General features: G+C 37.0%; 1 protein-coding gene across 1 annotated transcript in view; it reads left to right on the forward strand.

Moving 5' to 3' along the window:
• LOC149192722 (uncharacterized) overlaps window positions 1-18,064 on the forward strand; it is a 57,207-nt gene extending 39,143 nt beyond the window's left edge. The window contains exons 4-5 of the mRNA XM_089404683.1: window positions 6,889-7,127; window positions 17,293-18,064. Of these exons, the coding sequence (XP_089260809.1) occupies window positions 6,889-7,127; window positions 17,293-17,481 (428 nt within the window). The 3' untranslated portion in view covers window positions 17,482-18,064. The remainder of the gene's footprint in view (window positions 1-6,888; window positions 7,128-17,292) is intronic.
• Window positions 18,065-24,429: the final 6,365 nt, after the last annotated feature.

Here is a 24,429-nt window from a genome sequence, read left to right on the forward strand (position 1 = left end):
ATGATATTGGATGGTTTTCCCAAGCAATGGGATGGATTCATTGATGATATTTGTGCCAAAGAGCATTTTCTTGATTGGAGCAAGATGTGGGATGATTTTATCCAGGAGGAATGCCAAGAGTGGCAGTTAGCATGATGGTAAGGAGGATGAGGAGGAGAATGTTGCCCTCCTAGCTAAGGGCAAGAAGGCCAAGAAGGGGTCTTTTAATGGGGCCAAGCAGTAGAAGGGGAAACTGGAGTTCGAGGAGGACATAAGCAAAGTGAGATGCTTTGCTTGTGGAAAGATGGGTCACTGTGTTGTTCAGTGTCCCAACAAGAAAGGGAAGAAGAAGGTTGTGGCAGCATCAACTGAGGTGGATGAGTTTTCCACCAAGTTTGACTCAAAGTTTGCTTTAGCAACGAGTTTAGTCACTAATGTTTCATCGTTTAGTGTGTGGTTTACAAATAGTGAAGTATCTTGCCATATGATTGGAGTGAGAGAGCACGTTATAAGTCTTACAATGGATGATGTAGACTTGGAGGTGGTGCTTGGAGATAACCCCAAGGTCAGAGCAATAGGTGTGGGGATTGTCAGAAGGAATTTGGAGTATCTTTCCATATGATTGGAGTGAGAGAGCACTTTACAAGTCTTACAATGGATGATGTAGACTTGGAGGTGGTGCTTGGAGATAACCCCAAGGTTAGAGCAATAGGTGTGGGGACTGTATCCTTTCAAAAGGAATCATTGCCACCTTTGAAAGTGACGAAGGTCCTATATGATCTAGGGCTGAAGAAGAATCTGATTTCAGTTTCCACTATTGAGGACAAGGGGTATGTAGTGGTGTTTCATGATGGTCAGGTGCTTATGTATCCCAAGGGATCTAGCATAGCAACTGCTAGAGTGATTGGTGTTCGTGATGGGAGACTTTACAGGTTGATGGTTCAGCCTACCAGGATTGTGAGAAGGTCATAGGAGGATGATCATGTAGAGCAGCGGGCTCTCGAGCAGGGGAGCACACTATATAGGTTTTAGGCTCCACAAGTACAAGTTCGCAGGGGTTAGAAGGATGACATGGAAAAAGGGGGTCAAGTGAGGAAAGGATCTGCACCATTGATCTAGAGGGCCGAGATCTAATCGCAACCCTAGATCAAAAGGGTTATGGTTCTGTCATCTTAATGAAGCCAAAAAAGGGGGAAAAAGGCAAGAGAGCTCTCATTCTACGTGAGAATTGTTGGAGAAGAGGAGCAAGGAGAAGGAGAAGAAAGGCAGAGATTGCTATTTTGCTGAAGCAAGGATAATTTATAACAGGAAAATACCACCAATAGGCTCGATTTCCAAGGCTGGGTGTGGCACGTAGTTTGAGGATGGACTGTAGTATCTCCATTGTGATGTCTAAGGCTACTATAGCGAATTTTTCTTGGCAGAAAAGAGGTGATAAGTAGCTTGAAAATCGAGGGATAGCATGAGTTTTAAGGCTGTCACAACATGAAATTCAAGGAAGGTTTAGCATGATATTTGAGGTGGTCTCTAGCATGATTTTTGAGGAAGTCCAGCGAAAATTTTAATGAGGAACAAATTGCATTTATTTCAGTTTGACAGGCCCACAAATCAAGGAGAAGTGGCAGGCCCGAGTCTTGAAATTCAAGGTAGAGGAAGTTTGCTAGTGGCATGATTTTCTGGCTAGTGAACTGCTGGACCGTGGCACAAAAATCAAGTTACAGGTGTTGAGCAGTGGCATGTTTATCAAGGTGTAGAGGTCTGGAAGTGGCTCGAATTCCAAGGCAAAGATTGTTGGAATAGTGGAATGAATTTCTAGAATAGTGGCACAAAATTTAGGGGAGAGATAAGTACCCATATGTGATGTTTTTAATGCTGTAATAATATCTTGAGATAAGCAAAATAAAAACTTCTAGACTAGTTTTCCCCTTGTGGGTTTTTCCAAGATCAAAGTTGACTAAAATCTTAGTGTCTCATTTATGTGTATGCTTGTCTCTAATTTTTTTTAGCTGAAAATTAAAAGTGTAGTGGTAGTTCTGTAATGTTTCCTTTAAATTTGCATTTAGTTTATACATCAGCTAAACATGTGGGGTTGTGGTTATTAAACCATATGCAAAGAAACTGAAACAAGGGAGGGCTACAGGAAAACTAAAAATTTCCACAGTTGGTACTCTTGTTGGAGGAGGGGTGATAGGTCATCAGAATACCATGGGTCTATGGGTGCAAAGTCCCATCACTTAGCCCACTTGCCCCACACATGAGAATACTCTTGATACTACCCAAAACATCAACAATCCCTCTTAGTGAGGGATGTATTCTCACAACACCACCTGGAAGTGGCTCTGCCTTCGAACCGAGAACACATTTTCACCCTTGATCCATTACCACAACTGCTCCTTTTGACATAGAAGCAATTCCCACTGTTTGATAGAGACCCTTCTTCGAAGACATCTTGCTCCTAGAAGCCCCCCGCTCTTGAGCATCCTAAATGGCCATCCATCTTGTACCATTACACAATCTTGGAAGACTACTCTCTCCCATCTACATGGTCATATTGTACCATGACTCTTGGAAGACTACTCTCTCCCACTTGCATGGCCATCTCCTACCATGACTTCTTGAACTTGAAGGTTGTCTTCGTCTGAGCTGCTGACTCCCTCTTAGCCGGTTGGCTCTCTTCGAAGCCTGAATCCCTCTGAATTATGAATCTCTCTAACTGTAGATTGCAAGAATTCTCGACCCTCAAGGTCTTTGCTTGACCTTCACTCCAAGTTGCTCACTTGGATCTCCAATTGCTATTTCAACCCTCTGACCATCTCAATCCTGCCTTCTTGACCCTTCTCCTATCACAAGAATAGATTCAACCCTTACTCAACTCCTCCAAGCTCTCAGATGTCTTCACAAGACCTTCACACCTAGATCACAATGAATCTCTCATTCTCTTAAGTTGATCTCCTCTCAAGATCCTAGCACATTTGAGGAATGAATCTTTCATCCATTTCTCTCTTTATATGGACCAGGCTACAACTATCCACAACTCTTTGTTGAACGCTTTGCCTCATGTCTCACTAGGCCTGCTCATCCTGGCCTTCACGACCCATACAAGCAGTGTACCATTCTTAGCCAACTCTCTTGTCATGGTTCTTCAAAACACTGTTGCTACCTGCAACAGTTCCGACAACTCCCTCTCAGTGCTGTCGCTTGTGCACATCTCAATTCCCACTACCCTTCTTAGAGACTATGCTCTAATACCATGTTATATTTTGGGCACTAGACTCAGTGCACACTACACACACACACTAGATTGTAATAGTCTCAAATTAACTAATTAACTGAAACACACTGATGTGCTTGACTAGAAACAAATTTTGCACAAAGGAACTTATAAAACCAAGTATTAGATCATGCACAATAACATATTACATGCAAGTTTGCCCAATCAAGAGTTCTTCATTAAATTCTTCTTAGAACCTACTTGGGCTCCCTTATTGGGATAATGACTTTCGAGAAAATTACATATACAACAATTCCCTTAGATCTAATCTTGCAGATCAAGCCCTATATCTATCCTTGATTTGGCTGATTTGGATCTCCTTTGCTACTCTGTGCTCTTTCCTCAGACCCGCCACAACTAAGTATCTCACTCATAACAAACCTGCAATATTACTCATGTAGATCTCTTGCTTACTTGAGATAATCTCTCTCTCAATGTCTCGTGCACCTGCATGTCTCTGTGCTCTCTTTGCCAACAACAGGACCTCTCGACGTACTCAACCCTCTTGGTCCCCTTGGACCTCCACAGGTCTTGAGGCCTACTTGGCCTTCTCCTCTACAAGATGCTCTCTTATTGACTCGTCGGAAGCCCTCTCGATCCTCCATAGATCTGACACCTACTTGGTCTTTTCCTTTACAAGATGCTCTCTTACCAACCATAAGAATGAATCACTCACCCTTGTACTTATACTTTTCTAAAGGGTGCAATACTGTGGGTATTCAGAATACCATGGGTCTATTGGTGCAAAGCCCCATCACCTAGCCCGCTTGCCATGCATGTGAGAATACTCCCGATGCTACCCAAAACATCAATAGACAAGACACCCAAAATCAACTCATCTATGGCATCAAGTTATCAACCCTCTGTTAGTGGGAGGCTTAGTGGATGATTGAATCACTATGGTGCTTGCTGGAGAGCTGTTAACCACCTGGACAATGGACTGCATATGCCTGTGGTGCTTGCTATATAGCTGATAAACCACCTAGACAGGGAAATATAGTCACTGTGGTGCTTGCTGGAGAGCTGTTAAACACCTGGACAGTGGATTGCAGACCCCTGTGGTGCTTGCTATGAAAAGACAATTGATAAACCACTTGGACAATGGATTCAATCCCCTGGTTTGAGCAATAACCCATCTAGACCTTGCGCGAAGCCTTGTGAATGGAATCAGAAGAGTAAGTGAGTTACTATGGTGCTTATTGTTAGTGGATAGTTGATAAACCACCTGGACAGTGAACTCCATCTTTGAGTCCCTATTTAAAAATTGGTGTGAAGTCCCTTGAGCAAGCATTCCCTTAGAATGTGAATATGGCTTGGGGGTGGTCAGTTGCAAGAAAGGTTGCAGTGTAGTTAGCCTCTGGTTGGATGGCGAATTGAAGCCCCTCCATTTTCCATCCATTTCATTATATTTAGATAAGTATGATTAGTTGTGCAATGTTGGGTCATAGGTTGTGATAGCCTTGTTATATTAATGATTGATAATATGGTCTTCTAATTCATATGCGAATGCTTAAAGATTGCTATTACACTCGCTGCTAGCTATCTTGTATGATATGGTTTCAGTGACTGGTAGCATCATAAGTTGTTGCCTTATTCATGATTTATAGGCTATTTAAATGCTATGAGTTGAATGTATACATGATTGTGTGGGTAGGGGCTTACCTTGTGAATGTTGTTATAAGTTGTGACTTTCTACAAACTCTCTGTGTTGCTATTGTTTGAATTGTAATTTCATTTAATTGCTAAAAAATTCACAATGTTAGGAAATGAATGATAAACTGCTTAAGAGTAGGTTGCAGACCTGTGTAATTTGTTGAAGGTCGAGGTTCAACCTCAAACTATGTTTTCAGGAACATTCCATATTTCCCTTTTTCTTAGCACGTTGGAACTTAGAAGAATCTAGGAATCTGGACCTTCGGGATCGGTAGGGGTAACTACTTTGGGAACGGCTCAGAGCTTTCCTCCGCCGGATTTCCCCTTTGGTTGCGTGAGTAATTCCAAAATATGAAAGTACATAGGTTTGGGGAAGAGCAATGCCTTTGCATAGACTAGATTTATCCTTAGCCGAATTTCATGTCATATTTGGGAGTCGGGGCATCTAGGGGTGGCAAGGGTTGTCCATCTCTTGGGAGATCGGATGTCCATAGGTTCGGATAACTTTCTTTGTACTTGTTGCATAGGGGCCATAGCGCATAAGTTATATGCGGGTCCGCATCACATTGTTGTGTTGTATCGGTTTGAATCTGGTATCCGGGGGTTTGATGAAAGGTACATGCCTTTCTACAACCGGATAAGGCATAAGCCGGATATAAGAGTTAAGCGCTAGAAGACTAGCCACCAGCAGAACCATGCCCACTGGAACTCTTCACTACACTATTTGCAGGTTCGGGAATTCACGGGTGACAAAAGGTTGCACAATTGTGCAGGCCCAGATTCAGTCATGGCTGGATATATTGGTACCGCAACAGAATGCTAGCCTTGCAGTGCCATGGTGCCCACATTGGAGTAAGCGTGGATGCCACCTAGTAATGAATTGGTGACGTGGCAGGGTTTGAGTGGCTCAACTTCTAGAGGGAGTAAATTGCAATCCCGAAATTAGATTGTGCTAAAATTTATATCACTAGAAAGTTCTCGACAAGCTGAGTACGATGGTGAAGTCAAAATCTAATTCTGCAGAGTTGAGAAAGGAGGCATTTCGTAACCCCATCTTCTTAACAGACCTTGGGGGTCAGGTTAATGCAGGCAGGTAACAGCTTCCACGGCCTGAGATGAGACCATGGGGTGGGAGTGTGGTTACATGCCACAAGCCACTCAAGGTGAGGACCTTACAATGGGCCTCTTTGTTTTCTTATACTTTTTTGTCGTGATGGCATGGGCATCATCTTTAACTCTGTGTATAGGCTGATCCCCTGACAGGTGTTAAATTGTTGAGATTTCTTGGGGTGGGCCATCATGCTACTTATATTCCCATTATATTAGTATATAATGTTCTAAAATTAATAAAAGCTTTAAGAATTATCTATGCTAATGTAGTTGGAATTATAAGTCTCTGTATTATGTCCCATGTCATAAAAGAGATCATGTGAGGGATAACATGGTAATGAATGAGTTTTCATTTATGATCCCCTACTTTACCTCCATTTATGACGGCTTATGAATGTTTGCCTATAATCTAAAAGGGGATCAAAGGATGCCATATATGTAATTATTTTTAAAATTTAAGTGCCTACTTTTTCGACTCTGTATTCATCTAAACCACATATAGGGAGTCAACTTCAGCTGTTCTATAAAATATGATAATGTGGATTGGAGCTTTTCCTTCTTTGATGTTCCCTTGTGTTGTACAAATATTTGTTAAAAATGAAGCATTTTATGACCAATCACAGCTATGCAATTTCATATAAGAGAAGAATCTCCTGAGATTACGAACTTTGAAGACTAGTTTTGCAGACTTTTTCAGATACTTCGGGTTGGCACAAATCAATGGATTTTAAGATTAGATTCTTCTTTTCTTCTCTTAGATCTTATACATGTCACAAAGAAAATGGAATATAAATTCAAATCCTTTATTTTGTCAATTCCTTATCAACTCATATTGAGAAGGATTCTTACAGTGTAAGCTTGTTTTAAATGTATAGGGTCTGAACTCTATCAAGATGATCAGAAAAATGAAGATATTTTTGCACTAGCTGAAATGCAAGTAAATGATCATCCAATTCATAAGGATGGGATTGATGAAATCATCAGGGAATCTGGGGTGCATTGTATTGAGGAAACAGGTAATTGTGAAGAGAATGTCGAAGTGCATGAAGAAGACAGAGAAACTTTTTTTTCAATTATTGAATCTTTTATTCCAGATCCTGCAAATTTATCTGAGGTATGCAAATTTTGTTCTCTTTCTTAAACAACACAAGCACATTTCTTTCCAACAAATGGTACATCTTCATTTTGTGTTTGTTTCTATCCACTCTCATATTGAGACTGTATACTAACAACAGAGATATTGAAACTCACTTTATTTGTTTTGTTCGTTGAAAATTGACGACAATTTTTTTGATGAAGGGGATTCTTGCTATAAGACTATGTTTGTAATGTTCAAAGCTAGTTTCTTTACATGGACTTGAACATTTGTACATTTTTAAACAAAGTATTGCCTGCTTTGCTTGAAGTAAAATTGTAAATGAAACTGGAACAGAAGCACATCCATCAAGTTAGAATTCACTTTTTACATGTTTTATATATGAGCTTTAGTTGAAAAGAACTTGCATTTTTGTTTTCAGGAGAGTTGACCTGCAAAGGTTCAATCAGATTGTAAGTTCTCTCCTGGCTGCATGTATACATTACTATTTTCTATTACAGCGCACATGGTAATATATTGCTTGTATCTTTACTAATCAAAATATTACGGTTATCTCTTAACTCTCTTCACTTTAGGTATCATGAATCCATTTGGGAACTAACATATAATAAGTCTAAAATTATTCATTACCAAAAACAGTAGATAGAATTTTCTCCTACTGCCAATGAACCCAAAGACAGTTCCATTTGAGCTGGATGCATTTAAATCCACATTCAGCAAATCTACTGGTCGATCCTAGTCATTCTTATGCAAACTTTTGTGGGGGCTTCCTTTATTAGTATCTTCAGGTTTAGGTTGGTTGATGCCACCTATCCTTTCACATAAGTACACGTACTCCACAAGAAAATACTGAAGTTCAGTTAGATATACAGTGCTGAATCATGATTACATGTCAGATAATAGGAATAAGGACCTAAAATTTCAGCTTGTGACTAAGTGGGACTATCATTGGCAATCTGAATGGGACGTCTTACACTTCCAAATGAGCATAAATATCCAAATGAAACAAATGTTGGACCTTGTCAAGGATGAACCAATAAACATAGGCAACCTCTATATGACCATTCACAATCACCTTGATAATTATCTTACCATTGGTGACAACTATTTTCACATTGCTTTATCAACATGACATCACACCTTGGGAAGTCTTAGTCAACCACAAGGGCACTGGGCCATGTCTGACTTGGTTTCGTTAGGATTGGGGCACAAACGACTGTGAGTACTCCATAGTCATGGTGATTTAACCAGGTTATGTAGACAAGTGGACAGCTAAATTTCAGAATTGGAAATTAAACTAAAGAATATTCACCCACATGAAAGTTAATAGAAAACACCAGATACAAAATAGTGCACAAACAGTTCAACAATTCAAACATGGGAAATGACTCCAAACCCCAGATGCAGGCATTCTACTTGAACACCCACCCCAACTTGAGGCTATGGGATGACAAGGGCTTATGAGCAAATTGCAGTCTCTTTCTCTCAAACCCAACTGACATGCTTAGAAATCTAACGAGGTCAGGACCACTCTCAAACATCCTGAGTCGTTTGATGGTAATGTTCAAAATTTAAGTAAAAGTATCACTTTTACTTCGATTCTTAAACATTACCATTAGTAAGGCCCTAGGGTTGAATAATAGGCTTCCTCACTCATAAATTGTTGTTTTGAAGCAAAATTCAGGGGGGTACCCACAAATTGGGAAAACACACCCCCCACAACGGGGAAGCACATCTCCCACACTAGGGAAACATTTACCATTGTGTCTCCTATAGTTTCCCCAAAAGGGATACATGGTGAAACGCTTTCCCAAGCATCCCCCATCCCAGGGAGTGCACCCCCCACCTTGGGGGATGTGTTCTGGACTCTACAGTAGTCAGCTAGGCAGTCTTGCTAGCTTACTTGCTAGAACAAGGCCTATTTTCCATCCAGATCACTGGAACCAAGTCTAGAATCCATGCTAGCCCACTTGCTAGAACAATGGATGGCCTTGCAGCTCCTGTTTTGACCTATCACTGCTGTTACCCTATAGGAACAGGAAAATAAGTCCAACACATTCTAAAAGCCTGCCATAAACCCCTCCCACATCCTAGATCTCATATGCCTAAGCATGGCATTGGTGTGTAACTTATGGAAGCACATTCTCTGTGGTTTTCTTGGCCAAGATGAGCTCTACACAAGTGGAAAGTGAACAAGTAAAAATGAACAGCCAAAGAACCTTTCCAAAGTCTAAAGATGAATCTTATATATACGGAGTAGAGGTTGGTGAGAATTTATCGTTGATTTTTGTGTAGCATTGGGAGGTATTCCTGTATGGCTAAATGGTTTTCAAGTCGGCCTAGAAGAATTATGAAAAAAATAATATTTGAAGTGACAAGTTGGCTCGGCCTATGAAGGGGTGTGTCCCTTGGGTTATTTCACCTCATTCAACAAGTATAAATAGAGGGTGTGATGTCTCATTTTCTCCACCAAGCAAGAGTAAGTTTCTTTACTCTCTTCATCATTTCTCTTATCCCTCTTGGATAGCCTCACATGTGGAGTAGGAAGGCCATAGGAGCAGCAAGAAAGTCGCAAGAGCGCTGCAAGAGCCACATGAAGGCTGTTGGCTGTAGTTGAAACAGGGCTAAAGAAAGGCTACAGGGGCTGGCCTCAAAGGACAACAGGTTGGCTAAGTTTGACCGGTATTTTGACTTGGATATTGGCACAAATTTCTAGACAAATATTTAATTTGTAAACTTTGCTGAAGAATAATTTCTCAAAAAGAAAAGTTGGGTTTTCTCTCAAGGTTGGCTTTCCCAAGGTAAAATTATTGTCTCTATTGTGAATAACTGTCTTTCTATGATCTTTGCTGTGTCCGCTACATTTACTGTTGAGATTTTCTGAAGTGTAATTATTCAATGATAGTAGTGGTATAAAATACTGGTTGAAGATCATTAAGAAATAATTATTTGGCAGGAAATTGTATGTACTACATTCTTGTATAGAAAATTCAACATGGTAACAGAGCTTTGTCAAAATAGAAGCCATTGAAGTAAGCCTAAGAGACAGTGATCAACAACTTGGCTGGTTTTTAAATCTCTTGTCAAAATGGTGCCAAGTCTCAGAGTATAACTCAGGTTGGATGGTGCTACTAATTTAAGATTTTGGAAGACTAGGATACTTCTTATCTTGGAAGAAAATGACCTTCAGGATCATGTCAAGGAAGTCATTCCAGAGTTAGAGGGAGCTGAGGAGAAAGCCAAGCATAAGAAGAATGAAGCCAAGGCTAAGAGAATCTTAATAGATTCTATAAAGGACCATTTGATTCCACATGTTGCTGAGTTGAAGACTGCCAAAGAAGTGTATGATGCTTTGGTGGGATTGTTCCAGAGTGACAACACTAGTAGGAAACTAACCTTGAGGCATCAACTTTGTAGTGTCATGATGAGCAGATCAAATTCTATTCCCTTATCTTATGAGAGTCTCTCAGTTGAGAGATGAACTTGGAGCCATTGAAGATACCGTTGATGATGCAAAGCTTGTTACACTGACTCTCAATGGATTTCCTTCCTCATTGGATCCATTTGTTCAGTGAATTTGTGCACGAGAAAAGCTGTCCAAATTGGATAAGCTATGGACTGATTGTGTACAAGAGGAAGCTAGATTGTTGTCCAAGTACAACTTGTAGGGACCTCAGGATGAAGAAACTCAAGCCCTTGCAACTCATGCAAGGAAAGGAGAAGGAAGAAGAAATTTTGGCAAGTTGATAAGAAGAATACAGGTAAAAGACCAACTCCTGTTCATGATCAAAAGAAGGATATGTCAAATACCGGATGCTTAAATTGTCATGATTTTGGACACTATGCATCCCAATGCCATCAGATGAAAAAAAAGGAAAAGAAACATGCATCAATAGTTGATGTTGATGATGATGATGAACATCAACCTCAAAAGAAGATTGCAAATGGAATTCAGAAATAATACTTCATTTGACATTCATTAATGATTTTTTATTTTATTTTATTTAATGAATGCCAAGGATGAGGTCTTCAACAGGTTCCATAAGTTTAGAGCTCGGATGGAGAATGATAGAGAAGAAGAGCAAGGTTTTCAGGTAAGATAATGGAGGAGAGTATACTTCCAGGGACTTAAATGATTTCTACAAGGAGGCAAGGATCAAGAGGGAGTTGACAGTTCCCTACAACCCTCAACAATTTCTTCCTCGATCAAGAGACAAGTACTTCCAATCATATTTTTTCTCCTTTGATTTTTTGGTGAGCCTCTTGTCCTTTTATTTTGTATGCTTTGGATATTAGAAAAGGATTGCTTGGTTATGATTTTTTCCTTTTTTCATGTCCTTCTAAATGGGGTTTGCGGAATGGAAGAACAAGTCCATTGTGGAGGCTGCCAAGGCAATGATTCATGAAGCAGATAGTAGCATCGAGAAGTACCAAGTGACGTTTGTGGCGAGAGGGTTCTCCTAGAAATAGGGATTGGACTACAAGGAGGCTTTTGCTCCAATCGCCAAACGGTTAGGCTCTTGTCTGGCCTAAGGGTTTGAGCATAAACTCAATAGGAGTGATTGGTGTTTGAGAGGGAGGATTGTAAAATTGTTAGGATGTTGAGGACCATGCCAAATGACCAGAAGAGATTCTAGTTCAGAGGGAGTAGATGATCAGGTAGAGTGGAAGGACCAGCCTTCTAGCAGGATGTCATGGGTTCAGATTATTAGACTAAATGCTTAGAGGTAAGAGGACACTAGGAGCAGTATGCTATCTATGAGGGGACCATGCCAGATAACATGGTATGCTTCAGAGGGAGCAATAGTGGCAGGAAGACTTGCTTCCCTGACGAAGGGAGCAACTAGGATTTCCATAGGAAAATTTGTTTCATTGTCAGAGGGAGCACTTAGTTAGGGTGACTAGAAAGTAGCTGTGGTGATGGATCCAGTGAAGGAAGATGGCAAGTCTATAGTTGAGTCAAGGTATGCGGCAAAACATATGTTGAGGTACCTACGTGGTATAATTGGATATGGTTTGAGACATGGTGCAGAAGGGAGGAGTGAAGCTCCAATACATATTCTCAGAGGAGCAGATTGCGAACATTCTCATGAAGCCTCTATTTAGAGTGAACTTTGTATACTTCAAAGACAAAATTGGTGTGATGCAGAATGTATCCCTCTTAGAGAGGGAGTGCTGATGTTTCTGCAACTTTCAAAATAGGGTAGATATTCTCCCACGATGTCACGTTGATTTGACTAGGGGAGAATGATACATTCACCCATTGCGACATGCTGATTTGGCTAGGGGTGAATGGCTCAGAGTATTGTTGCTTGCAGGATTGAGGCAAACTTTCTCCCATACAACCATGCTGATTTGAGTAGGTAGATTGATACATTTACCTATGAAGCCGTGTTGATTTGGCTAGGGGTGAATGGCCCAGGGCAACTGCAACATAGGGCAAACATTATTCCATTAGAGCCATGCTGATTTGACATCCATAGGGTCCTGCTGATTTGACTAGGGAAGAATGATACATTCACTTAAGAAGCCATGCTGATTTGGCTGGGCCATGTTGATTTGGCCAGGGGTAGGCCTTCTCCTGAGAAGCCATGCTGATTTGACCATGGGAGATGGATACATTTATTTGAGAAGCCATGCTGATTTGTCGAGGGGTAAATGGCCCGTGTTACTCACATTTCCTACTCAAGGATGAAGTGATCGATATCTATTAACGTGCATGTGAGGAGACACTACATTAACATAACAAGCTTGTGAACTTTTCTTGTGGAGGAGAAATTTCTGCTAAGGGGTAATCTATTTTTCAGCTAAGGAGAATACCTCCCTCGCTAAGAGGGAGTGTTAATTTTTGTGTAGTGTCAGGAGATATTCTTGTATGGCTAAACGGTTTTCAAGTTACCCTAGAAGATATATGAAAAATTTAATATTTGGAGTGACAAGTCGGCCCAACCTATGAAGGGGTATGTCCCTTGGGTTATTTCACCTCATTCGACAAGTATAAATAGAGGGTGTGGTGTCTCATTTTCTCCACCAAGCAAGTGCAAGTTTCTTTCTCTTCATCATTTCTCTTATCCCTCTTGGATAGTCGCACATGTGGAGGAGGAAGGTTGCAGGAGCGGTAGGAATGCCGCAGGAAGGCTGCAGGCAATGTCACATGGTTTAGGTTCGAGTTCGGGTTCGACAATGATTAGGTTCGGTTTGAGTTCGAATGTTTTGATGAGGTTCGTCATTATATATTAATTTAAAATGAATTATACGATAAAATAGGAAGAAATCAACATCAGTAAACATCACAAATGCTATCACAGACATGGAAACTGCAAGGATAAATTACAAGCTTGAGTTGCGACAAAGGTTATGAGTTTTGATCTATGGACTTGGTCAATGGCTATAAGGATAAATTACAAGCTTGAGTTGCGACAAAGGTTATGAGTTTTGATCTATGGACTTGGTCAATGGCTATGAGGTTTGATGAGGTTCGCCGAACCTCAATTTTTTTTTAAGGTTTGCCATAATTCAAACCTCAAGGTTAAAGTTTGACGAACCTTGTGACATAGGCTGCAGGAGCCAGCCAGGAAGGCTATAGGAGCAGCAGGAAGACCACATGAGCCATAGGAAGGCCACAGGAGCTGCGGGAAGGCTGTTGGTTGTAGGTTAAATAGGGCTAAAGGGACTGACCTCAAAGGACAACAGGTTGGCCAAGTTTGACTGGTGTTTTGACTTGGATATTGGCACACATTTCTAGACAAATATATGATTTGTAAACCTTGCTGAAGAATAATTTCTCAAAAAGAAAAGCTGCTGGGTTTTTCCCCAAGGTTGGGTTTCCCAGGGTAAAATTATTCTCTATTGTGCATGGCTGTCTTTCTATTATCTTTATTGTTTTCATTGCATTTACTGTTGAGATTTTCTGAAGCGTAATTATTCAATGATAGTAGTGGCATAAAATACTGGTTGAAGATCGCAAGGAAATAATTATCCGGCAGAAAATTGTATCTACTGCACTCTTGCATAGAAAATTCTACATTTATGAGCATGGAGATGAGGTGTTAGATTATCCTCTAGGATTTATGTGCTTATGCCAACCTTTGTCATCTCAAGGGATAAGTTAAATGGGAGCTGCTTTTCATATCATATCACCATCATATTTATTTTGACTTTACTTTTTGGAGCTTATATCATGCTTGCATTATTGCATAGCTATCAACTTAGGAAAACAAAAAGTCTCCTATGTAAGCTAATCACATTTACAAGTGGGCCTAGGCCTTGAGCTAACTATTGGGAACTTTACATGGTTCAAGACTTGATATGTACAATATCTACATTTCCAAGTTCGCAAAACTTAGCACCTAGGAAAAACTGTTTACCCATCTATACACCATGGTCCATGAACCAAAATGGGGCTTGAAAATGGGGTATTGCAAGTATGCTTGGTGGGTTTTGAACCTGAGTGATCATCATGGCAAGCACTCCAACTTACAACTAGATCACAACCTGATGAACTAGACTGTACATGTACTTGATTTCATGCCTTGAGTGCTCAGGATGGTCTGCTCATGTAACATGTTGTGCCAATTTTATGTGATGCAAGACCTTATCCAGTCAATTACTCTATGATGTGGTCCATGTTATTTAGTAGCTAAATTTCCGCAATAATTGATATGGAAAGTACACCTTTTAGAGACACCTCAACGAAATTTTGTATGGGTGTGATGAAGGCTGAAATTGTCATTAATGTCAACCTTTATTAGCAAAGCATATTTTCCCAATAATTGTTTTTTTTACACAACTTTTGAGGTTGTGCTTACTGTGGGGATTGGAACAGTTGTAAGTTCATGGTAGGTATAGTGTTGCAAAACATGCCTGTATGCATAGTTCCTTAGTTTGCATGAGATATTCTACTGAAACTTCTCTTAGTGTCTGTCTGGTTAAACTACTTTTTGTTCCAAGGAAAATCTTGCAGGTAAACCCAGTGGATGCTTCCCCACATTTACATCTGTAGTAAACCTGTTGGTGTAGACCTGTGCTCCCCACTGAAGGGAATCGGAAAATGGGCACCTGCTGGCACGGAACTAGTCAAATGCCTAGCAGCATTGATGACAACCACTTGAGCTATCCCCTTGGGTTAATTGGTTAAACTACTTATGCACAACTAAATACGAATACAAATTTCAAAGAACCTGCTTGTATATTTCTTGTACTGTATTGTATAGCATATGAAGCTTTGTGCTTCCGATTTTCATTTTTTTTCCTTTTCTTTTGGTAGCAGGGAAGTTAAAATATGAATATTAGATCCTTAGCTGCTAGTGGTGGGAAACCCCGAACATGCTTCAAATTACGTGAAGTCTAGTGCTATGTATTACTCTATTGCTATTTTTCACACATGGTAAGTTTCATTCCATATCTTGGGGAACTCCATGGCTAAACATCCTAAAAATTATGCTGTCCTATCAACCACTACAAATCGTTGATTTATCTCTCGATGGAAGGGTTGCTTCAATGGACCTTGTCATCTTTTAATGACCATATGTACTTAAAAAATGACCAAGAAATGTAGATTTAAAATTGGATACAGTAGAGTTTGGCAATCCATTATACATCTATATGTACTGATAGAGTTGGGTAATCTATATGCAATCCATAATCCTTTCTCTACCTATTGCCTGCTTTGAATAATTTTGTGCAATGCAGATTTTTAAGTACATCTCTTTTTATTTTTGACTATTGTTGGCTGGTAGAATTACCTTGGCAACTTGTCAATGCTCTTCTTGACCTCAAATTGGAATGTCACAATTTTGGGATGTCATGTGCTTCTCTGATAGAACTATCTCTATTTCCAGTATTAGGGTAGGGGAAAAGAAGGGTACTGAGGTGATTTGAGTCTCCATCCATTGTTGCATTAGCTGTCAGCAACTTTCAAAATATTGTACTTGTTTATCATTTTGGAAAATAAAAAGTGTAGTATGCATAAAATAGAAAAGAAAGTAGAATGGATGGCTAGGACAGAATTTGCTACTCTTTTCATGATCTATTCATGTGTTTGATGACTGTCAAATTGTTCTAGATACAGCACCAATATCGTATGGCCTATAATAATTTCTTGCTAAGCAAGTAGTGAATTTATTGCTTTAGAGCTTGTACAGTTGCCTACAAATTCTCTCATGTGTTGTGTAGTTTTGACAGCTTTTTTCAATGTCTCTAAATGGTAACATCATATTTCTCATGTTGTCAGTACAAATGCAATTATTTGCTTAGATTGCAATTGCTTGTGTTTTAGATAGAAATTGCATGTTGGGCAATGTGAACATAGGCACATCACAGTCTTGGCTTAAACTATTCACAGGATTTTTGTTCCGCGGTTGTCCAAACTAATTGTAATTTGTATATTTCCCTTGCAAGTTAATGGCAAAGCAATGCTAGAATATCCTAGCACAAACTTCCTCGAGAAGTTTGCTATATCCAAAACGATTGAGTTTACTTGTTGTTTGGTGGAAGGTCACTCTGATAGATTCATAAAGCTTTGACTTTAGTTGGAAAATCCAACTAGGAAATGGATTGCACTTGTCAGTCTGTTGTAGACCTGCCAACCCACAGTGAGAATTTGAGCGCAATGTGGGAGCCTAATAAGCATGGAGTTATGTTTGAGCCCCAAGCTTCAGGAACTCAAATACATAATTCAACTGGGATATGTCCACTTTTATTGCGATTGTTCAATCTTTAATTAGATTAAGCCTACATTTGTATATGTCATCTTTATCCCTCAAACAAGTATTTTCCTTAATAAAACCACAAATTTTGCAATTTTTAATTGACATTTTGATCCATCAAAACGTGAATGAACCTTTTTAGAATGTATACTTGTTACAAATCTGCTATGCTGTTTGTTTTTTTTAACCAGTGAACACCTTTTAGCTTTTTTTTTTGATGGTAAACCTCTATATCAGACCTTCATACTGAGAATTGATTGCAACCCTCAAAATTCAAATAAATCCACCCCATTCGGAAAGTTTGCTTAAACAATTGTTTCTTAAATCATGAGGCCTTTATTATGGGTTAGGATATTCTTGCTGTATTGTGTTACTTTTATTCCAGTAAAACTATAAGCCATGAACCAAATAAAATGAACACTACACAGTGACATCTTAAATGTTATAAATTTCTTAACTACTTGTACTTGCTGCAGGAAGAATCTCTTCATGAACTTCTAGCTGCTGCACAAGATGAAAAAGAAGAGTCAGCATATTGGTATGAAAATGAAGATGTACAAAAGCCATATATGATCGATATCTCAACACCTAATTCTTTATTAGATATGAATGTTGAGAAATGGCAGCATGTTGAAAATTGTGATTCAGAGTGGGAATTTCTTTGAGACATTCCTAGGTCTAATAAATATTAAGCTACCATAAAATGGAAATAAAACTACCTTCCAGTGCAGTTATGCCTTATTCTGGAGTCTAGTTCTATAGGACTGGCAACATTATCTGGATCCTCTGGCAATAGTTGCATTGTGATCCAGTATGGCTGTGATTTGGTTCAAGTGAGTTATCTTCCTGAAATTATATCTCTGACGTTGTTATTCTTGAGAATTCAAGTTCAGAGCACCCCATAGCATATCATTATCAGTCCAGTGACATTATCATCCAGATCAGGTTATTATAGCAGGACTCTCTGCAGCATTTAACTACCTGTTTTGGGTACCCTTTTGGAAAGTGGGGTTAACTCACGGATGGTCAAAATTGAAAGTTCTGATACTCATTTCCCTCAGCATATTGGATTTGATGGCTGAGGCATTAAATAACAACTGTACAAGACTTGTTCAAAATTCAACTTTATTAGAATGGTAAGTATGCTCCATACAGAGCAAATGGTGTGACCTCCAACATGTCTGAAAAATTGTATTGAATCAAGGTTACTGTTTCCCCATATATATATATATATATATCGTTGAATAAGCTGTGTTATAATTTTACCTGACATTTACTGGATTAGTTGCTACCTCCATATAGGTTTTGCTTCAGTCAGATTAGTTGAATGCATATCTACTATGGATTGTTGTGTGTTTCTGTTAAAAGTCGATATTAATTAAAGTGCATTTGGATTTTTAACCGATGTATCTAAAAAGCATCAATGTCTTCAAAACATTGCGCATAAGGAATTTTTCTCTCAATTGGAAATCCTAACAATACATAACTGCAGGATTTAGGCTGTTCATGTTATTGTCATGGCAATTGTTGTAAATGATGGTATGATAAAAAATGTTGTAGCGATCCCAAGTACATCCTAGTTTACATGGTTGTAACATTGGATCTTTACCTCTATTGAATTTGATAATTTATCCCAACCATTGTGTTCTAAAAGAGATGCATCGACTATAATCTTTCTGCCTCGTTGATCCACCAGCCATTGTTCCCTAGCTCTGTTAGTATTTCAAGCAATTACATGAGACTATCATCCAAAGGACACTAGTTATATGATGATTAAAACCTCAGAGTTAAAATGGGGATCCAAGCCCTTGGTTTTCTATTAGTGGTGAGATGGTTTTGGCTAAAAACAATTAGTAGCAACATTGCTAAATGTATCATTTTATTTTGATTCTGAGTGAAACTTAGGGGTCAAACAGAGCTACGCATCAGCTGCTCCGTGGCTTGCAAATAATGGTTATATATCAATAACATGTGTTTTATAGGTTTTTCAATATTATCTGCGGCTCGAGTTTGTTGTTGTGGCAGTTTCCTTTTTTCAAACAGTGGCTGAAGGATTCGCATTAGAAATACTTATTTGTATGAAAATAGCTTTGTATTCCATGATATAACTTTGTATACGTATACAATTCCTATCATTAGTAAAAATTCATAGAATTAGAAGTGAACAAACTGTCTTCAACTTTTATGCATTGAAAGGGACTCCCACAATTCTAATATGAATGTGATAAGGATATACATGTATATAAATATAGGGATGAAAATCACCTCTTGTATTTGTTTGTTTATTATATAATAATTTTTTCTTATGCAGTTCCTGTCATTAGTACAGTTCACATAATTAATTGTGAACAAGTTGTGTTATGCATTAGAGCTACACACAATTCTGATCAGAATGCATAAAAATAGACCAGCATGCCAATATATGTATAAACAGTTATATCCGTTTATGGTAGTTTCTATTGCATAAAAATAGACAAGCATGCCAATATATGTATAAACAGTTATATCTGTGTATGGTAGTTTCTATCGTAATTATTTCTGGTCAAATAGTTTTGACTCTTAATTAGTTGTACGTGATTGTATAATGATTTCTAATGTTGGTAAATAAAATGTTATTAATTTTTAATTTGATTAAAATTAAAATTAAAATTTGTATTTATAAAATCTGAAAATATTAAATTTATATTGGATGAAAGCTATGATACAACATTTTTTTATTTGGATATAAAAGTTTTTTCAGATCAAATTATTAATTTATAAAAAAAATAGAAGTTGCCATCTAGCTGTAACATTTAAAATCATGGGCTTTATAAATAAATACAATCAGATCCATATGCTCAAACAAAATACATAATAATAATAATAATAATAATAATTTGGATGACATTGCAGGGCATTTTGAAATGACCTTCAGGCAGCTTAAGAGCTAGCCTAATGTATGTAGGTAACTTAAATCTAAATTAATGTTGAACATCATGGGCTTTATAAATAAATACAATCAGATCTATATGCTTAAACAAAACACATAATAATAGTAATAATAATAATTTGGATGACATTGCAGGGGCCATTTCGAAATGACTTTCTAGCAGCCTAAGCTGTCAGAGCTGGCCTACATACAGCCTAATATATGTGGGGGACTTAAATCTAAGTCAATTTTTAAGTGTCTATTTTACACATGCCCTATTGGTGTCCTCCTTAAGCTGTCAGAGCTAGCCTACATACAACCTAACGTATGTAGGTTACTTAAATCTAAATCAATGTTGAAGTGTGTCTATTTTACACATGCCCTATTGGTGTCCTGTCTTGTTGGTCATATAGAAGGTACATAAGAAAATGGCAATAATAAATGTTACATATTCCTATGTAGAGGTACCAAATCCCATACAAAAGTAAATCTAATACCAAAGCTTTTTTGTGTTTAGTTCATTATCTTTGTAATTTTGGTGAGATATGTGAAAAATAATTATAATTATAAATTTGAATTATTATTAAAATTCTACTATAATTTAATTTGGGGTATATTTTTTTGTTTTTAATTTGAATTTTATTATTATGTTATAGTTTTAATTTTCATTTAAAAGGCATGCTACTAGGTAATTTTTTAAAACATATCTCAGTTTGAATTACAATCAACATATAATTGCATGCATTAAACCTTAGTTACTAGGCAGATTTTTTTAAACATATCTCAGTTTGAATTACAATAAACATATAACTGCATGCATTAAACCTTAGCAAAATCATCCCGCTAACAAACTATTATTTGTATATCAAAGATGAGTATAATCAGGGATATGATTCGATTCAATTCTTTCGAAATACATATAACTTAAATGAATATGTAATTTTCAATTTTTTGAGTCTTGAACATTGCGCGCTGTGTGATTTTAACACAAGATTTAATGTTATATTTAAAAGTTATAATGATTATTTGCCAAATAATTTAAAAATAATTCAATACATTTTTATTTGATAGATTTTTTTTGGTTGTGGTTAGCTTTCGGGAATGAGAACACCAATTTTTAATAATAACTACATCTAAGAAACAAATATTTTTATAGTGAAAATTCTCCCCCACATCACTAATTTGTGTTTTGTGTTTTCGATGGTGCGTAAGTGAGCCACATTATGGATCAATGATTATCACATTTATGAAGGTTAATTTCATGTTTGTTTAGTTTAAAATTAGTGTCAAAAATTCATCATTTTGGAGAATTTGATCATGTAATTAGTTTTGCAATATATCTATGCAAACTAAATTTACAAAGTGTAATCTAGTTATAATTATTGTATGTATTTGAAGTTATAAAGTAATAAATTAAACTTATTATCTTAAAATAATTTATAATGTAGTATCATAAAGTTTTTAATATTTTTTGTTTTTAATTTTTTTCTCATTTGATGTAATTTTAAGTTTAATGATGTTTTTTTGCATCTTGAAATTTAAAGAAGAATTTATCCCTTTTGAAGCAAGTCATAATATGAGATATTGAGGAAGGATTATGGATAAAATCAACCTAAGATTGATTTCATGGTTGAATATATTTGTTGCACTCGTTGATAAAAATGGATTTAGATCAATCTATTAAGTTAATAATGCTATGTTATCTTTGCATTATTATTAGCACTTAGATCTTCAAATTCTCAAAATTTATCTTCGGCAAGGTGTTCCTTGGAAAGAAAAATGTGGCATTTAGTAGGTTGAGAATAAGATATCATTTCTAAGAATGCAAGGAAAGGTACTAAAAAAAGATTTATGTATCAAGGTATGTTGTTGATTTTTATTGACTAAAAATTTCTTTGCTGTAAAATCTTAGGAATACATATTTTGAGGAATAGGTCTCATTCTAATATCATTGGATGAGACAATGTGCTTAAAGGCTGAAGTATTAAGAATAATGTACTAAATTGCACGAATTGGGTAGATACACAAGTCTTTCGGGTATTGAAAATGAAGAAAAGAATAATATTTTGAGAAGGTGCTTTGGTTGGGCATCAATCCCTCATGAACCTTATAAGGTGAATACAATTAAAATTTGCGACGGTCCAAATTAAAACTACAATATCAAAACAATGTTAATTGTAGTAGGGTCTATTCCAAAGTTAAATGGAAAGATGCTTTATCATGATTAGTATGTGTATCTTTTAGAGAAGACAAAATAATAAATCAAGCCCTAATATGGAGATCATTATATTTTAGGATGAGGAGGTTTTTCTATCTTGCAATGTGGATCCAAACTACATTACATGAAAAAAAGAGGATGCATCCTAACATTAAAACAAGAATAATGTTTCTCAAAACTTTGAGCTTGGAATAACATATTGAACTTGAATTTATGGCCAACAACTACATCCTTGTTATGGTTGCTTTCTTTAGGAAATATCTTGGAATTGAAAATTTAAAGATGAGGGGAGTTAAACAAAATTCTAAACGCAGTGGAAAAATTGTAAACATACTCTAATTCAATGTCGTCATATAAAGAAGAGATGGTTGTAGTGTCCCCACCCAACACTCAATCATGGGACAAGCCATGATACAAAGCTTTCAAATTCAAACCCCTAGAGACTATATCCCATGATACCAACTAAACCTCCTAGTGAGGATCATAATTAAATAACATGTATGCACATGTACGATAATTAAAATGAAACAAAAATAAACAAGCATGGGTTAACAAAAATTCATGGCAACCAAATGAGTATGACTACATTTAAGCATAATCATGCACATCATACAAAATACATAATTTTTCATACCATAATATACATTAATTTGTGTTTATAAACCACTTCTAACACTTATCTTTTAGTACAAGTTGGTTGAAGAAACTACTTTTCTAGGAGCAATTTTGCACTCAATTTTAGGTATCCAATGGGAATAATACACCCACGCTAGGCTAGGAATGCACTAGGGGAAAAATAAATAAGCTAGAGGCTTCATCTCTACCAACCCAACCCATTTCTCTCAGCTTATCCAATTTTCTCATTCCAGAACACTTAGGGCATCTCATCCAACAATTAAATAACCATGGTACACACTTCTATTGCCCCACATAACACAAGGAGCATCTTCCCTTTCTATGCTCAATAGTCCCTTGGGGTTGTTCTTCCATCCAATTCTTTTTAGTATGTAGAAGAAGATCCCAATATATTGTATGCTTTCTAGGAATTTCCTACAAGAACAAAACTTGGCTCCTAAGCATCTAAAGAGTGGAAAAAGTAGAATCAGTGATGTATTTATAACTTGCCCGATCTCTATCCTCGCCTACAACCATCCATCTTTAATCCAAGGTTTGCAATTTCCTTTTCCCAATGCTAATTCATTAAAGTTTTTATATAGGTTCATTGTTAACAATGGAGAATAGTGCACGAATGATGTAGTGCATGAACATGAGAATGATATAATGAAGGGAGAGAATGGAAAATGAGAGAATTGAGGAAAATTGTGGCCAAAATGACTTCTGTTTGAAAGAATCTAGGACTTTTACATTTCCCCATGGTGATAGTACTCAACCCTCACTTATAAGTCAATGGAAGTGGATGGCTTCATTTAAAGAAAATGGTGGAAAAGTAATGAGATGATTGACACTTTGCAATAAAGGTTTTTCTTTCCCATATGCCCCATTTCCTTTTCCCCTCTAGTGAAATCATAACCCTTATTGTGCTATTTGTTGACATCTAACCATTATATATTATGTTCCAACATAATTATTTACTTAGCTTGAGTTCATTGTCGCAAGCCTACCACATGGTGAACATAAATATAATTACATCATTTACTTACCTCTCCATTCAAAAGTTAGGTCTTGGCCTTGAGATCAACTCTATGAATCCATTCTAGCATATCTATATCACACATATGACCATTTATTTTTAAAGTCACATGGCTTGATTCTTATCATTATAATAATGTCTTTGCAACTTATACATAATTTGATCCAATATATTCCAAGGGTCAAAATTGTATATTATAACCCCAATCCCAAATTGGGAATAACATTGGTCTTGGTGCCACCTGAGATTGCAACAAAAATACAAATGCATCCTTCACGACATCCTCTAGGTCCAATGTAGCTTCATCAAGACCAACATGTTTTTATTGCCCCTTTACCTTTCCAATGGATTGGTTTTAGAGCATTTTTTTTTTGTTGGCTAAACATATGAGACTATCCACAGGTTTTGAACTAGTGACCTTAACATCAAGGAGTTCCTTAATAATATACCTAATCACTATCTATTCATAACACCATGGACAATTTTATAGCAATGTTGCTTTAAATGATTTCATAATTTTTCAATGTAATTTTTTAGTATTATATAAATATTTTTAATTATATACTGCTACGTATATCAATTCATGTAGAAGTAGCTTAACTTTATTTTTTCAAACATATTAGTTTGTAATCATCATTGTAATATGTATTTAACTTATTTATTTGGATTTATAATATTTTTCCATAAAAATAAAATTCTATATTTATTATAAGTGTTTTTGATTTGTAAACTACTGTGGATATTCCATTGGACAATTTGTCACAATAGATCTAATAAAACTATATTTAGAAATTTGAAATCTACACTATTAGGGTTTTATTTCTCTTTATATTTCT

The sequence above is a fragment of the Pinus tabuliformis genome, chromosome 2_2, assembly GCF_031772625.1.
Source record: "Pinus tabuliformis cultivar Carrire ecotype Pingquan chromosome 2_2, CPIR1, whole genome shotgun sequence".
Classification (NCBI taxonomy): domain Eukaryota; kingdom Viridiplantae; phylum Streptophyta; class Pinopsida; order Pinales; family Pinaceae; genus Pinus; species Pinus tabuliformis.